At 43.8% G+C, this 16,171-nt stretch overlaps 1 protein-coding gene across 5 annotated transcripts in view; it reads left to right on the top strand.

Annotated features, from left to right (window-relative positions):
• Positions 1 to 8,321, top strand: part of LOC110527835 (E3 ubiquitin-protein ligase TRIM62) — a 42,134-nt gene extending 33,813 nt beyond the window's left edge. For 2 of the 5 annotated variants that reach the window (XM_036983310.1, XM_036983309.1), the window contains exons 4-7: positions 3,917 to 4,242; positions 5,464 to 5,579; positions 7,613 to 7,980; positions 8,061 to 8,321. In XM_036983310.1, coding sequence (XP_036839205.1) covers positions 3,917 to 4,242; positions 5,464 to 5,579; positions 7,613 to 7,980; positions 8,061 to 8,249 — 999 coding nt within the window. In that variant the 3' untranslated portion in view covers positions 8,250 to 8,321. Of the gene's footprint in view, positions 1 to 3,916; positions 4,243 to 5,463; positions 5,580 to 7,612 lie in introns of all 5 variants that reach the window. The other 3 variants (XM_036983311.1, XM_021609379.2, XM_021609380.2) reach the window with 3 other exon arrangements.
• The last annotated feature ends 7,850 nt before the right edge of the window (positions 8,322 to 16,171 follow it).

Below are 16,171 nucleotides of genomic sequence, written 5' to 3'. Positions count from 1 at the left end.
CTTGACCTCACACCGACACCAAAAGGAAAATTGATTAGTAGGATCAAAGCCTCAAACACCCATAATCCTCTCTGCCCCTCTCTCACCGGCAACATGGTGCTGAAACGGAAAATTTGAGCAGGTTGTTTTGGGTGTGACACTTAAACGTCCACTAATACTGCTGTTTGTCACTTAATTGGTTTATATTGGTTCTGGTGCTCTAGGTTAGTTCCAGCCCTGGGCCCATGTGTTTAGGGACGTCCCCTCCCCCGTCTGAAGAGCAGATGTTGTCTGATTCCCAGGCCCCGTGGGGGTTCGCCTGATAAGCACATGCTGCTGCTCTGAGACCCAGCCTCCTCTCCCTGTAGGCTTAATATGGGCTTTAAATATTCCCCCTGCCACAGCCATAACACCCTGCTGGGACCTGGCACAGGCCTCATCAGTACTGTCCTCTCTCTGTCACCAGGTGGAGGAGAGCAGCCCACCTTAACACATCCCATCTGTACTGGAGATAAATGATCTTAATAGGCTGAGAGCTCCCAGCAGCGCAGAGATAATATCTGCCTGCTTCCAGGTTCCTGCTGGAACAGGAGGAACAGGCATGCTGCTGGAAGGAGATTGACTGACTGATTGATTGATCGCAGGCAGTAGTAATAAAACCCAGATTATAATGCTACTGCCCCTATTCTTCTGTACTCCCCTGTGATGTAGAGGGGTCATTCCACCAATTGAGTACCTTTTGGGTAGTGTAGTTTTAGTTTGCTTCATTTGAACATTCTGTCATAAAGAGCACGTTCAACATAAATTAACATGTTTTCCCATCCCTAGGTTGCATTAAAAAATGACTGGTAAGTGCCTACTACGTGCCAAATAAAGTACCAGGGTTGACTGTACCAGGGTTGACTGTAACAAGGTTGACTGTAAACAGGGTTGACTGTAACAGGGTTGACGATTTCATCTTAAATCAGCCATAAATCCTTTTGTGACAGGGGGAATGGAAGCTTGTTGTGTGCAACAGAGCGGGGCAATTTAATACAAACTTTAAGAAAATATATATTTATAATGAACTTGTTAAAACATTTCTAGCCTGTCTACCTGTTGGTAACAGGTTTGACGCGTTATGCTCGACCCACTCTGTTTTCCACCACAAAACACCAGAAAATGGCCAAAAAGAGTAGAATCCACTCACCTGCTTTTACACTATGTTGACTATTCAATGTTTCTTTTCAGTAAAAAAAATTGTTTACCATATTGAAACAAGAGTTCAGCTCACGTAACAAGATTGAACTTAAAATGAGGGACAGACATTTCATGTGATAAGATGAATCACTAGTCACTTTAAATATATAATGTTCTTCAGAGGTGACTTTGTCAAAGCAATAAAATAACTAGGGCTTTACATTTACCACATTTCCAGACACTGTTTTTATGTGAGTATAGTCATGCCAGATATATTAAATCACTACAGCTGTGATGGAAGCAGTACGTTTCGGTACAATTTTATAGATGTCGACAGAATTTGATCGTTCGACATCGGGGATCTTTTTGTGTCTGTAAAATGTATTATGTGAGATGGTGATGGAAATACCTTTTTTTATGAGCAAATATTGATATATAAACCATCATATCGACGTCAACTTGGAAGTCGCGATGATATGGTGTGTGGTCCTCCCACTACGACTCAGGGAAACATGCAGTTTATTAGGCTACAGATGAAATAAGTTACGATGAACTTCACAGGATAGTGAAAGTGCCCAGTGATCTTGATGCTCCTATAGATATCAAGGGTCTTATTCTGGTGATGTGATTGATGCTTGACTGCCGTTTTGACAAATTCAAATACATTTAACCATAATAATGTAATCATGTAGACTAGCCTACCTGCAGTGTATCTGCGAGCTGTTGGCTAGAGCGAACGACCCAGAGTAGGCACGTTTACTATTTAACGCAACAGTTCTTGTGTCTATCGGTCCAGTTGAAAATGTGACGTAAACACATTGAACTTTTAGATTTTAATTTGGTACATGAAAGCTTAAGCGGAAAAGTACATTTTTTGTGTGCACTGAATTGTATCCGCAACAAGTCCGTTTGGTGGAAACACCACTTGTGGGAATTTTCATATTTTGTTAAATGCGGCTTTTCGTCAATTGGATGTCTCCGATGACAACCGAACTGACGACATATTCCTTAAGTACCACCGCATATGTTCAATTGATCGGATTGCCAGAATATAGTTTGTCTATATTAAAAGGCACTTCATTTAATATAACAGGTTATATTCCACATTGGTTTACAATTTCTACTTAAAATATCAAAGGGACACAAAAAGGCACTCTTTTTGTGGAACAACCCAGAGACTTCTAGAACTGGTTTATCAGTAAACTACCAGAACTTTGGTGTCTCAAGGATTTCATGTAATTTATCACAAGACATCTAGTGGCCTTTTTTGGTACTTCAGATTATCACAGGTCGGGACAGTATCTCTTTATCTCTTGCCCTCTGTGTGGCTGTATCACACGTAAAATGTATGAAATAATTCAATAAGATTTTATAGTACATTTTTAATAACAACTGCAAGACATTATCCACCTATAAACCATCAACTTAGTGAATACCAATGGTGTTTGATACTTGGTGTTTATTCGGATCCCCATCAGCCGCTGCAAAAGCGCCAGCTTCTCTTCCTGGGGTCCACATGACATAATACATAGCACAGAACATTATTAGTAACGGACTGAAATATGAGTGTTTCAGCATGAAATATGTATTTTTATTCCATTTTTTTTTTTTACACACGTAGTAAAATAAATATGTCAAACTGGTGACAGTTGTGAAAAAGTCAATAGTTGGATGCGTTGCAGAGGTAATTTTTAAAAAATGCCATTGTTGATTTAAATGTTTCTTTCATTAATTAGACCAGATGGTTCAAGAGAAAATAGCCTATCTAATAGAAACTCATGGACAATATGGACACAGATATAACAAAATGAATACTATATTGGCTAATATTTGTAATGTGATCCTGCGTTGTGTGTTGTATAATGTGAAGGGGAAGAAGAAGAAAAACGGTAGATTTTCATTTAATTCCCAAAATGACTGAAGATGCCGGTAACTTTGGTAAATTACCGGGAGCTTTGTAACCCTAACGACAACAGAGCTTAGAATGTTCGACAAAGATAATGTTTCCTCTGTAGAGACGGACAGAAGCCCTGAGTGAGAAGCTGCTCCCTCTCCAGTTGTTACTGGACTGAGCGTATAGATCCTCTTTGTTTTGTCTAGTCCGCTACTGCTGTTAGCATTGGAGGTGATTCATTTCCGCTACACTATAAATAAATTAATCAAACTCTCTCCTCAGCTTCTGCTCCTTTCCACCTTATCAACAGCCCTGCTCTTTCTCTAATAGCATCCGTTTATCTGACTATTCGCAGGCCTTGTAAATGTTGCCTTGAACACACAGCTAGTCTGTCCCCAGTCGACCCCACAGCATCAGCCTCTTAAAAAAATGCTCTCCATCTCACAAGCAGTGTCACCATTAAAACGGCACACTTCCACTGTCCCGACCTTACACTGAGCTTTGCCCTATTTAACTCCTAATGCGATCTGCATAGGCTGTTCTTATGATAGTACATTTTGTATTGAGTTAATCAGTGTTGGATGATCTATAACAGCAGAGGGGGATTTTATGTCCTTAGAAGCCCTGCCTTTGACTGGTAGCCAGCTTTTTTTTCAATTAATGAGTTCACATTTACATAATCGTTAGGCTAGGTGATAAAAGGTTTTTAAGCCCTGGGGTGGCTGACTTTCATCCAACTAAGAGTGACAGAGGCAGAATACATTTTGTTATTGGTGTGTTTAATGCTTGGAGCACAACCTGCACATTAATCCTAAATAACCAACCTCTCATCTCTCTCTTATCCCTCTCTCGCTCTCATTCCAGTCGTCGGCCAAGGGCCTGCGTGCGACCATCGGCGAGGCATTTGAACGCCTGCAGCGGTTCCTGCGAGAGCGCCAGAAGGCCATGCTGGAGGAGCTGGAGACGGACACGGCGCGCACGCTCTCCGACATCGAGCACAAGATCCAGCGCTTCAGCCAGCAGCTGCGTGACGTCAAGGAGGGCATCGGCATCCTGCAGGAGCGCCTCAACGAGACGGGACGCCACGACTTCCTGGAGGGCGTGGCCCTCACCTCCGAGAGGTGCTCTGCTTACTGTCTGACTGACCTTGGATCAGCTCTTCTTCCAAAAAGCCACAGTCCTAAACTTTTGTAAGATGGCACGCTGTCTGAGGTTATGTTATACTCCCCTCCCGACATAAGACCATCCCCTGAATGTAATGAATGTAACCCATTCTGCTCATCGTCAGGATACCGATAGTGATACTAATAGTGATAGCTTGGAGAGAAAGTGCAGAGTTAAGCAACTCATTGATATACCAGACTCATTATTTTAAATCGGGGGAAAGAGGGTGCTCAGGGATTGAGTTAGAGTATTTAAGATCTTAGAAGGGTGGACTGAGGAAGGTTGTTGCGTCAGAATGCTTTCTAATTGTAGCCGACCACGACCGGGAGACCCATGAGGCGGCGCACAATTGACCCAGCGTCGTCCGGGTTAGGGGAGGGTTTGGCCGGATGGGATGTCCTTGTCGCATCGCGCTCTAGCGACTCCTTGTGGCGGGCCCGGGCACATCTGACACATTGGTGCGGCTGGCTTCTGGGTTAAAGCGAGCGTTGTGTCAAGAAGCAGTGCGGCTTTGCAGGGTCATGTTTCGGAGGACGCGTGGCTCTTCGCCTCTCCCGAGTCCGTACGGAAGTTGCAGCGATGGGATAAGACTGTAACTACCAATTAGATATCACAAAAATTGGGGAGAAAAAAGGGTCAAAAGTACAAAAAAGAAATGCAAAAAAAAGACTACTTTCTAACAAACGGTCCAGAGGGCATTGACAGGAATGAGTGAAGAATGAACTGATATACAGGTTTGCCTCCTCATGAAGTCACAACGATTCCAGGAAGTGTAGTACTGGCAGAAACCCTTGGAAAATGTGAGAAAAGAGAAAAGACTTGACAAGGTTGTGTTTTCTCCTCAGGGTAACTCTCACAGCAGGTGAATTGTTAGCTTTGCATCACTTTTTGTTTCAATGTTTCTCAGACTTGTCGGTGTACAGCTGTGCAGCCCAATGGTTCCCAGGCAGGGTTGAGAGGGGGGGGGGTTCAAGGATGCATGTGGGAGGAATGAGAATGACTAATGTGGGGGTGGATACTGTAATAGCGTTTCAGCCCCCCCCCCCCCCCCCCCCTCCCCCCTCCCCTCCATCACCCATCAATCTACACTGCTGTAGAATATTACGTGGGCATCCAGAATCTGACAGATACTTTTATCAACAACGAACAGCGAAAATAGAGCAATGACTAGAGACGTCTCTCAGAGAGAGCAAAGAGATGTGAAAGTAGATTGATAGTTGACATTGATCGTTCTTCTCCACCTACAGGATAAAAGGAAAGATACATGAGACCAATCTAACATATGAAGATTTCCCGACCTCCAAGTACATGGGGCCCCTGCAGTACACAATATGGAAGTCTCTCTTTCAGGATATTTCACCAGGTATGCACCATCTACGTTAACCCTCACATAATTCAACTGTGTAACAGCATTCGCTTCACCAGGAGTGTCTTGTGAATTGTTCGATGCACCCAAGTACCTCAGCACATCATTCAGTTATGTTACCAATCATTGTCTCCACCCTGGATTTTTTACTCCAAAGGGTGCTCTTAAGCGAGGTATCTAACCCTAATTGCTCCTGTAAGTCGCTCTGGATAAGAGCGTCTGCTAAATGACACGTATGTAAAAATGTAGCATAGATTTGGGTTTAAATTGGGCTCTGATTGATGCCTTGGAAACCTTGGAAAAGACTCCCACAGTGTGCGCTAATCCCGCGTTCAAATATCTGGGATGTTTGTGAGTTCTGTGAGAAAATGGTGGCTGGAGGGCTGAGATGCCCTTCGCTGTCAGGAAAGCTGATGAAGATCTTTCTCCTTTCTTCTCCCTCTTCCTGTTCTCCCTGAGCCCACAGCCATCGCTCACTCTCACAGAAGGTTATTTAAAACGGTGCACTCAATTCTCTGTCAATTCTCTCATTTTGGCCTTCTGAAGCTGGAGAGAAGGCCGAGTGGTTTCTTGGCCTCCCTTGACTGCTTGCCAAATGGAACAATTGGTTCAGATCCATCAACACTGGCTGCCACGGTGACAACAACAAACCCCTTTCTCCCATCATCCCTCTCGCTCTCTCTGCAGATGATAGTTTAGGGGAATAAGTCTACCTCTCCTCTTCTCTCAAACCCAGTGTTACCAACTAGAAAATGTTACCAACTAGAAAATGGCATACGTGTGCGTGACTTGAGTGTATGAACGCTTGTGTTTGTTGTGTGTGTGTGTGTGTGTGCAAGAGAGATTATGGCATTTTCATGAATTGATTGAAACACACACACTGCCTGGCGACGCTGTTGCGTGGGGGAAAACATTGTCCTGCCTGCTGGCTAGTGGCAAGGCCACCTGTTTTTGTACTGTGTGATATAAACACTGAAGATCAAGGGGGGAGATTTGGCAAATTCCTTTCTCTGTTCTGTTTTAAACCAGCTCTATGTATGGGAGTGAGTGAGGAGAACAAGCTGCTATTGTTCTCCCAGCTCATTTTTCCATAGAACCAGAAAAAAAAGAGACTGAACCCAGTGCGACAACCACACTCCCTCCCTAACCCACAGAACGACATGTTCAGCTGCCTCCAGCCCTGCCAAGCCAACACAGAGCTGTGGAGACATGCGTCTCCCAGCTCCATTCCCATAGCTTTGCATGACGTTGTACAGTATCGATGTGTAGTGGAGGCCGAGGTCATTTTGAATGCTTACTCCATAAGCGGTTTCCCTTTTGTACCATAAAGTCGAAGGTTATGAACCAACAGTCCCAAACATGGCCCATGTAAATACTCTTCATGAGGTCTTCATTTCCTTAAATATGATTACAGTAGATGTTGGGCAATAGGGTGTATTACAAGAGTGGATTATTAGGCTACCCATCAGTCATCCCAAATTCCAACACCATGACAGTCCCTTACTCTCCTCCTGATAGAGTCCTTCAGCAGCACCGGCTCATTTGATTGGTAGAGCAGAAACACCAGGCACAGACACTGACTGACCACTGCAGACAGACACTGTGCCAGTGACTCAGCTCCTCCCTCCAAACAGAATGTCCTTGGTCCTCTCCCAGGCGCCTGATGAATCACTTTTAAAGATAACATTTAGAAAATCAATTTGTATGCACTTTCCTTCAGATCCCCTCTCCAGTTCAGTGACTGGCTGAAACGGGATGCCAGGACGTTTTCACTGCCTCAGCATAAAACTCAGACAGTACAGCGGCGATGGTGACAAATGGAGTGCAACGAATGACACCGCCGTTCTGGAGCTAGTGTCTATCTGAGGGAGGGAGCGTCCTCATAGCATATTTATGTTTCTCATATTGGTAAACAGTAGGGAAGAATATGCCCTTATCTGTATCCTGTCTAACTGGCTTTATCTGGGCTTGCCCTGTCAGGTCGTCTCTGGTGTGTTTTTGAACGGTCTTCATTCTCTCTCTCTCCGTAGTGCCAGCAGCTTTGACCTTAGACCCCATCACAGCCCACCAGAGACTCATCCTATCAGATGACTGCACCATCGTAGCCTATGGTAACCTGCACCCCCAGCCCCTGCAGGACTCCCCGCGGCGCTTCGACGTGGAGGTGTCTGTGCTGGGGGCCGAGGGCTTCGGCTCCGGGGTGCACTACTGGGAGGTGATGGTGTCAGAGAAGACCCAGTGGATGATCGGCGTGGCCAACGAGACGGTCAGCCGCAAGGGCAGCATCCAGATCCAGCCCAGCCGCGGCTTCTACTGCGTCGTCATGCACGACGGCAACCAGTACAGCGCTTGCACCGAGCCCTGGACCCGCCTCAACGTCAAGAGCAAGCTGGAGAAGGTGGGCGTGTACCTGGACTACCCCAAGGGCCTGCTGGTGTTCTACAATGCTGACGACATGTCCTGGCTGTACACCTACAGGGAGAAGACTTTCCCGGCCAAGCTCTGCCCCTACTTCAGCCCTGGGCAGAGCCACGCCAATGGCAAGAACGTCCAGCCGCTGAGAATCAACACCGTGCGTCTATAAGAGCCACACACAGGGTCACTCTACAGATCGGCTTGCTCACCTCAACCCTCCCTGAGGTTAGGATACCAACGATGATGACGTAACTAAGATCCTAAAGACGGCTTGTTTTTTTAAATGATGAGAGGGGGGGGGGGGGGGGGACAGGGTGTTTGACTATGAAATGTAAATGTATTTTGTTCTGGTGTTCTTTTCCGGGTCTCTGTTTTTGTCTTGCCTGTCAGTGTGGCTCCTCACTGATCTCACCAGGGAGGGACTATGTGGACATTGCTGCATCATGGTTTCAACTGGAGCCCCGGTTAGCTTCTTCAGGGGTGGAAGGAGAGAGAGAGACCCCCGCTCCCCCAAGCCCCTCTGGGCTTTACTCTGTCTGCATAGATGACGTCATCGCACCGTGGTTTCGTAGTGGGATCTCTGTGCTGTGACTGATGCCCACCTTGAACAGGCCCACGGGCTCTGCTCTCCTTCCAAGGCTCCAGACTGACTGACAGACGGCTGCTCGGTCTGTCTCTCTCAGCAGCCAGACATTTTGAAACCGGGGGCCACCTTTCTTTTAGGCTTGTTTGCGGAATATTTCTGACGACGCTCTGCTCCTTTTTTCTTTGGCACAGTTAGCAGTTGTGAGTGAAAGCCTATCGGTGTGGCAGTGAGTGCTGTTCCATGTCCTCCCCGGTGAACCTGTACACTTTACTGATGGAAATGATGTCGCATCTCTTGACTCCTTTCCCTCAGGACACACGTCCAGTTTTCCACAGTCAACACTGTCGAGTCAGTCCAAGTGCTGGACGTGGCTGATACTCGTCATTTGACAACGGCAGCCTCGTGGTCTGTGTGCTCTAGTGATGGTCACTCTGTGCGTGGTCACTGTTGTGGTGCTTGCTGTCCTCACCCTTCCCTCGTTTCCCTACACCTCTCTGTCTCGTTGGGGGTGCCTGGAGAGGTTGTGTGTGTGTGGCATGAAAATGTGTTTCGCTGTGCGAGTGGGGACCTCTCCCCCCCCCCCCCCCCCCCCCCCCCCCGGGTGGTTTCTGTTGGGTTCTTCCACTCCAGCATGAGAGCTCTACTCTACCTGGCATGTACCTATGTTGCATATTTGTTTGTACTTTTGTTTTTAGCAGGTTAGTCTCGTTTTGAGATGAACATTCTCTTTTGCAAGAGAGATCTGGCCAAAATAGCAGTGCACAAAGTTGCAGACACGTTTACAAAATAAAACACAAAGCACTACAGTTGGAAAAAAAGTATGGCGCAACTAGGGGTCAAAACATTGACCGCAACACCCCCCTCTCACCTAATTTCCCATCATAGTGTTTAACGTAGTTTTAATCTCATTTAAAGGGACGAGCTCCTGTCATTTCAGGACCTTTTTTGAAGCTCGTTCCAAGTGAAAGGGGCAGTGAACTGGCATACTCCCCCCCCCCCCCCCCCCCCCCCCCCCTAATTTGTCTGCTGGACAATGTGGTTACAGAAGCGTACATGTACAAAAAATCGCCATCATTAATTACAGCCACGAAAATAGCCTCTTCCTGACCTCAAAGACATTCGATGTGGGGTTTTGAAAGTGAGACACTCATCTATCTAGAAACCCAAGTACTTGTAAGTTGCTACTCTGACTATACGTGGAAGAGGTGATAACCATAACGTTTGTCTTGTCATTTAAAATCAACTTCAGCTGACAGCTTAGTTAGGACAATTGATGACACAACATCAAACTGAACACACTGAGTTCTATCTGATAGTTAACCTTTGAATCATGAGACTGCCCGATCAGATGATCCTATCCAAGTCTTTGCAACGCGTCATGATCAACGGCGTCGAATGCCTTTCTGACAGCTCGATGAAAAGGGAGACTGTGCCGTTTCTCGCCCTGTGGCATCAATAATATCATTAACAACTTTTGTTGCTGCAGTAGAAGAGCCATGCTGTTTTCTGAAACCTCCATTGAAACTTAGATCAAACGTCATTGACACACAAACCTGTGGATTCCATCTCCCTGCCTCCTCCCTCCCTCGACGTCGACATCATAGGTGTGAGAGGAGGTTAATCAGAATAAATGAATCTTGACATCTGCTGAATTACAGTTAGCCTATGGGGCAGAGACCACTGACAACTCGAGCAGCATGACACTGGAATTAATGAGCTCTGGAAGGTCTTTAATCATTCTGTCTCTTTGTTCACTTGTTCACCAAATGCAACAATTTCATATATTTTTGTTCAGTGTAGTTTAATAACATTAAGGATATGAAAATGGCCAAAGAAAGCGATATTACACTACATTATTATACTGCCTTGGCCTGGGCTGTTGGCATCTTGTTGGCAATGTTACATTTAGTTCCATAAGGCTGTTGCAGTGTAAACATAACACACCAATATATATTCTCTGAGGCTCAGGTATGTGTTGGCTTCTCTGCCCCATATGCACCAAGAGCTCTTGTTATTTCCTGGTTTAAGATGAGAGCTCTTGTCCCTTAGCCAAGTCCAGCATTGAGAGAGCCTAGAGCCAGGGGGCGGGCTGTCTGTATGTTAGTGTGTGCTCATGTTGCTGGGATATATGCAGTTTCTTCAGAAAGTATTCATGCCCATTGACATATTCCACATTTTGTGTTAGTCTGAATTTTAAAAAATTTAAGTTTGAAGTTTTCCCTCACGATCTACACACAATACTCCATAATGACAAAGTGAAAACATGTTTTTAGAAATGTTTGCAAATTTAATGAAAATGAAATACAGATCTCATTTACGTAAATATTTACACCTGAGTCAACTACAGTTGAAGTCGGAAGTTTACATACACCTTAGCCAAATACCTTTAAACTCAGTTTTTCACAATTCCTGACATTCAATCCTAGTAAAAAGTCCCTGTCTTATGTCAGTTAGGATCACCACTTTATTTTAAGAATGTGAAATGTCAGAATAATATTAGAGAATTATTTATTTCTGCTTTTATTTATTCACATTCCCAGTGGGTCAGAAGTTTACTTCACTCAATTAGTATTTGTTAGCATTGCCTTTAAATTGTTTAACTTGGGTCAAACGTTTCAGGTAGCCTTCCACAAGCTTCCCACAATAAGTTGGGTGAATTTTGGCCTATTCCTCCTGACAGAGCTGGTATAACTAGGTTAGTAGATCTCCTTGCTCGCACATGCTTTTTCAGTTCTGCCCACAAATGTTCTATAGGATTGAGGTCAGGACTTTGTGATGGCCACTCCAATACCTTGACTTTGTTATCCTTAAGCTATTTTGCCACAACTTTGGAAGTATGCTTGGGGTCAATGTCCATTTGCGACCAAGCTTTAACTTCGTGACTGATGTCTTGAGATGTTGCTTCAATATATCCATGTAATTTCCCTGCCTCATGATGCCATCTATTTTGTGAATTGCACCAGTCCTACCTACAGCAAAGCACCCCCACAACATGATGCTGATGCCCCCGTGCTTCACGGTCGGGATGGTGTTCTTCGGCTTGCAAGCCTCCCCCTTTTTCCTCCAAACATAACAGTGGTCATTATGGCCAAACAGTTATATTTTTGTTTCATCAGACCAGAGGACATTTATCCAAAAAGTACGATCTTTGTCCCCATGTGCAGTTGCAAACCATAGTCTGGCTTTTTATGGCAGTTTTGGAGCAGTGACTTTTTCCTTGCTGAGTGGCCTTTCAGGTATAGGACTCGTTTTACTGTGGATATAGATACTTTTGTACCTGTTTCCTCCAGCACCTTCAAGGTCCTTTGCTGTTGTTCTGGGATTGATTTGCACTTTTCGCACCAAAGTAAGTTCATCTCTAGGAGACAGAATGCGTCTCCTTCCTGAGCGGTATGATGCCTGAGTGGTCAGAAGCTTCTAAAGCCATGACATCATTTTCTGGAATTTTCCTATCTGTTTTAAAGGCAGTCAACTCAGTGAATGTAAACTTCTGACCCACTGGAATTGAGATACAGTGAAATAATCTGTCTGTAAACAATTGTTGGAAAAATTACTTGTCATGCACAAATTAGATGTCCTAACCGACTTTCCAAAACTATAGTTTAACAAGAAATTTGTGGAGTGGTTTATAAACGATTTTTAATGACTCTAACCTAAGTGTATGTAAACTTCTGACTTCAACTGTATGTAGAAGCACATTTGGCTGCGACCTTTTTAGGTAAGTCCATAAGAGCTTTCCACCCCTAGATTGTGCAACATTTTCCCATTTTAAAAAGTATTCAAGCTCTGTCAAATTGGTTGTTGATCATTGCTAGACAATCATTTTCAGGTCTTGACATAGATTTTCAAGTAGATTTAAGTCAAAACTGTAACTCGGCACATTCACTGTCTTCTTGGTAAGCAACTCCATTTGGCCTTGTGTTTTAAGTTATTGCCCTGCTGAAAAGTGAAGTAATCGCCCAGTGTCGGGTGGAAAGCAGATTGAGACAGGTTTTCCTCAAGGATTTTGCCTGTACTTGGCTCCATTCCATTCATTTTTTTATCCTGAAAACCTCCTCAGTCCTTAACGATTACAAGCATATCCATAACATGAGGCAGCCACCACCTATTTAAAATTACGGCCTACCCTGGACGACCAAATCACGACCGGATATGATACAGCCTGTATTCATTGCAAAAATTGTATTGCTTTACCACATTTTTTGCAGTATTACTTTAGTGCCTTGTTGCAAACAGGAAGCTAGTTTTTGAATATTTTTTATTATTTACAGACTTCCCTCTTTTCACTCAGTCAATTATGTCAGTATTGTGAAGTAATTGTTGTTTCTCCATCCTCAGTTTTCTCCTATCACGGCCATTACACTCTGTAATTGTTTTCCTCTCCGGCAGCGGCGTTAGGAAGGATGCCTGTATCTTTGTAGTGACTGGGTGTTTTGATACACCATCCAAAGTGAATTAATAACTTTACCATGCTTAAAGGGATATTCAATGTCTTTTTTTTTTTTACCCATCTAACAATGGGTGCGAGCTATTCTTTGCGAGGCATTGGAAAACCTCCCTGGTCTTTATGGGTGAAACTGTCTGAAATTCACTGCTCGACTGAGGGACCTTACAGATAATTGAATGTGTGGGTTACAGAGATGAGGTAGTCATTAAAAAAAACACTACTATTGCACACAGTGACTATGTGACTTGTTAAGCCAATTTCTATTCCTGAACTTATTTAGGCTTACCATAACAAAGCAGTTTAATACTTATTGACTCTAGACATTTCAGCTTTTCAGTTGTAATTAATTTGGAGAAATGTCTCAACATAATTTCACTTTGATATTGTGGGTAGGCCAGTGACACAAAATCGTCTCAATTTAATACATTTTTAAATTCAGGCGCTGTAACATTTGGTAAAAAGTCAAGGGGTGTGAATACTTTTCTGAAGGCACTGTATGTTCTGGCCTCTTGTCTGTGAGGTGCAGTGATAAAAGATCCCCCTATATCCCTGCTCTTGCATCCTTGTGTCTGTGTGTGTCTTGTCTGTGTTGTCCACTTTAAAGAACTGGGGCAGTGCCCTGCTTTGTTGGATGCGTTGTTGGTGTGTTCTGATGACTATGTGCAGTATGATGCAGATCCCTGTGGGGTCTAATAAAAGCAAGACTGTTGTCCGGTGATATGGATAAGAAGTAGAAAGATGATTATTGTGGGGTGGTGGTGGGTAACTGGTATTGGTGGTGGTGATTTATAATACCACTTTTAATGATTGTGTCGGGATGTTGGTGGCTGTGCAACCATCATTGTGCGAACCCACACCTGGTGTGCTTGTTGCCCGTGGTTCCTGAGAAATGTTTTAATGTACAATTAAAGAGTGGTAAAAAACCAACATGCTTGTTTGACTTTCTTTTAGAAGCACTGATTTAACATACTAGTACATTAACATGTAGTACTAATGGATTTGTCGGGGCTCAGTCCTTTGACCAAAATGCAAGTGAAATGCTTTCTCAGACCATGTTTAACAGAACTCATTACTAGAGAGCAGCTATAATCTATCAGAATTGTACCGAATGGGATGAGGCAGTGCTTGCTGGTGTACATTCTGTGTCGAGGTGCATATTTCAGCTGAGTTGTGCCAAATCCCAGCCCTGTGAAAGCCTCTCTGACAAGCCAGTGAGGATGTACTCCCTTTGTTCCTCCCCTTCTCATGCTGAGGCATTTTTCAACTAGATTAATACAAAGCTGAGAGTAACCCTGTGATGGATCACACTGTCTGAACACAAGACAACCTCACTGCAGGGCATGGCCTTATTGTGCTGTATGCAGGGCTGATCCCTCACTCACTGTCTCTCTGTCTGCTGTCTGTGAGGATGCCTGGAGATTGGAGAATTCCTTCTAAAAAAAGGCCAGCCCACTCATTCTCATTTTCTTTTTAATGAAACCATTGTATAAAGTGAACATCGGAAGCGAGAAGCAGCGGTTTGCCAGCTATTTGATGTCGGTGCCGTTGTTGGAGGAAAGGTTATGCTTGTAGCGTGACATTACCTCATGCTCCATTGTACGTGCTAATTCAGGGCTGATTGAGTCCAGTTGCATCATTATTACAGAGGAGCTGTGGACCTAGCAGCAGAGCAGCTAACAACCGTCAGTCACCCCAGGATCAGATCTCAGTACTTCTCCTCTACAGTATTTAGTTCTCCTCTCACTTACACTCCTGTAAAGGCGCAGACTATCTAACTTCAACTCGGGACAATTTGTCCATTCAAATAAAAGGGATTTTATTTATTTTTTGCCATGGGGAGATCTTTAAGAAACCCTCACCATTTAATAGAGGTACATATGGTTCAGCTATGGGTGTAGTGTGAGCTTTTGGCTTCACTGTCTTAAGAACAGTGAGCTGATGGTAAGCAGGGCTGTTCTCTCACAGGTACCATAACTGTAGTGACTGAATGAGCTGGAGAGCGAGCGTTCACTATCAAAGCAAATGATGCCATAGACACTATGAGTAGACCACATTCAGTGTGTGTGTTTGTGGCTAGAGTTGAGATCAGACAGTAAATGAGTACAGAGTTGAGAGATATCTGCACAAAGGCGCATTCAGAACAGGATCGTTTTTTTGTTGTAAATGTAGCGCCTGAAGGGCATATTCAAGTCTTATACGGCAGTAATGGTTGTTTGAGATGTTTTGCGTGGGAGTGATTCTGCCCTAGAGGTGACCACAGAGGACTTAAAGTAACAACAACCGAAAATACGGGAATGTAGCAGGTGATTTGTCAGTTCAAATATGTATTTATATAAATAAAACCAACACAAACCCTTTTCTCAACACACGATGTGCTTCAGAAATAAGAAAATAAAAGAAATCCACAAATAATATAAATTCAATGTAGCATTTTCACAAACACTAATATTGCGTAATATTCCACTATTCATGCATTTTTCGGGTGCCATTAAAGCGGCAGCGCTCTTTTTCGGACACAATGTCTATCGTCCATACAGAATGGAATTACTTTAACATACGAAAGAGAATCATTTCATACAGTTTCTCAAAGCTGATTTCTTTCTATCACGTGGATTGTTGTGCACTCTTAGATATGTGGCAGTGTCACAGTGTATTGAGAATTAACCACACACCGATTAAGCGTATGTTAATAGCATCCCTGATCGCCGTGTTGTGCATTTCTACATTAGCATCGTAGTTGGGATTTTGCATCTTGTGGAATGAGGGCTGCATTTCCCCAATGCATGTAACACCTCACTTCATGCCTGGGACTCATATTCCTTGTACGCTTTTTGATTTGTCCATTCATTTGAATAAATTATTTGACCCAGTACAGATATTCTGTTCAGCTAGCAAGGAAATGAACAGAATCACTGAATTCTTGATTGAATCAAAATGCCCTGTGGCAGAAGTAGCAGCTAAGACATTTCCTAATCGTTTCATCGGCTCCTGAACTTCAGTTTGTCAGTGCTAAACACACACACACTCTCTTTCAAAAGTAAGTGTGTATGTACATTCAGATGGAACAGAGTAAATAGGCATTTTAACGTCATAGATTTAACCAATCAGCATTCAGGATTAGAACCACCTGTTGTATAAATG

This window comes from Oncorhynchus mykiss, chromosome 7, assembly GCF_013265735.2.
Source record: "Oncorhynchus mykiss isolate Arlee chromosome 7, USDA_OmykA_1.1, whole genome shotgun sequence".
Taxonomy (NCBI): domain Eukaryota; kingdom Metazoa; phylum Chordata; class Actinopteri; order Salmoniformes; family Salmonidae; genus Oncorhynchus; species Oncorhynchus mykiss.
The sequence above is the reverse complement of the archived record's forward strand: the minus strand, read 5'-3'. Positions and strand labels throughout refer to the sequence as shown.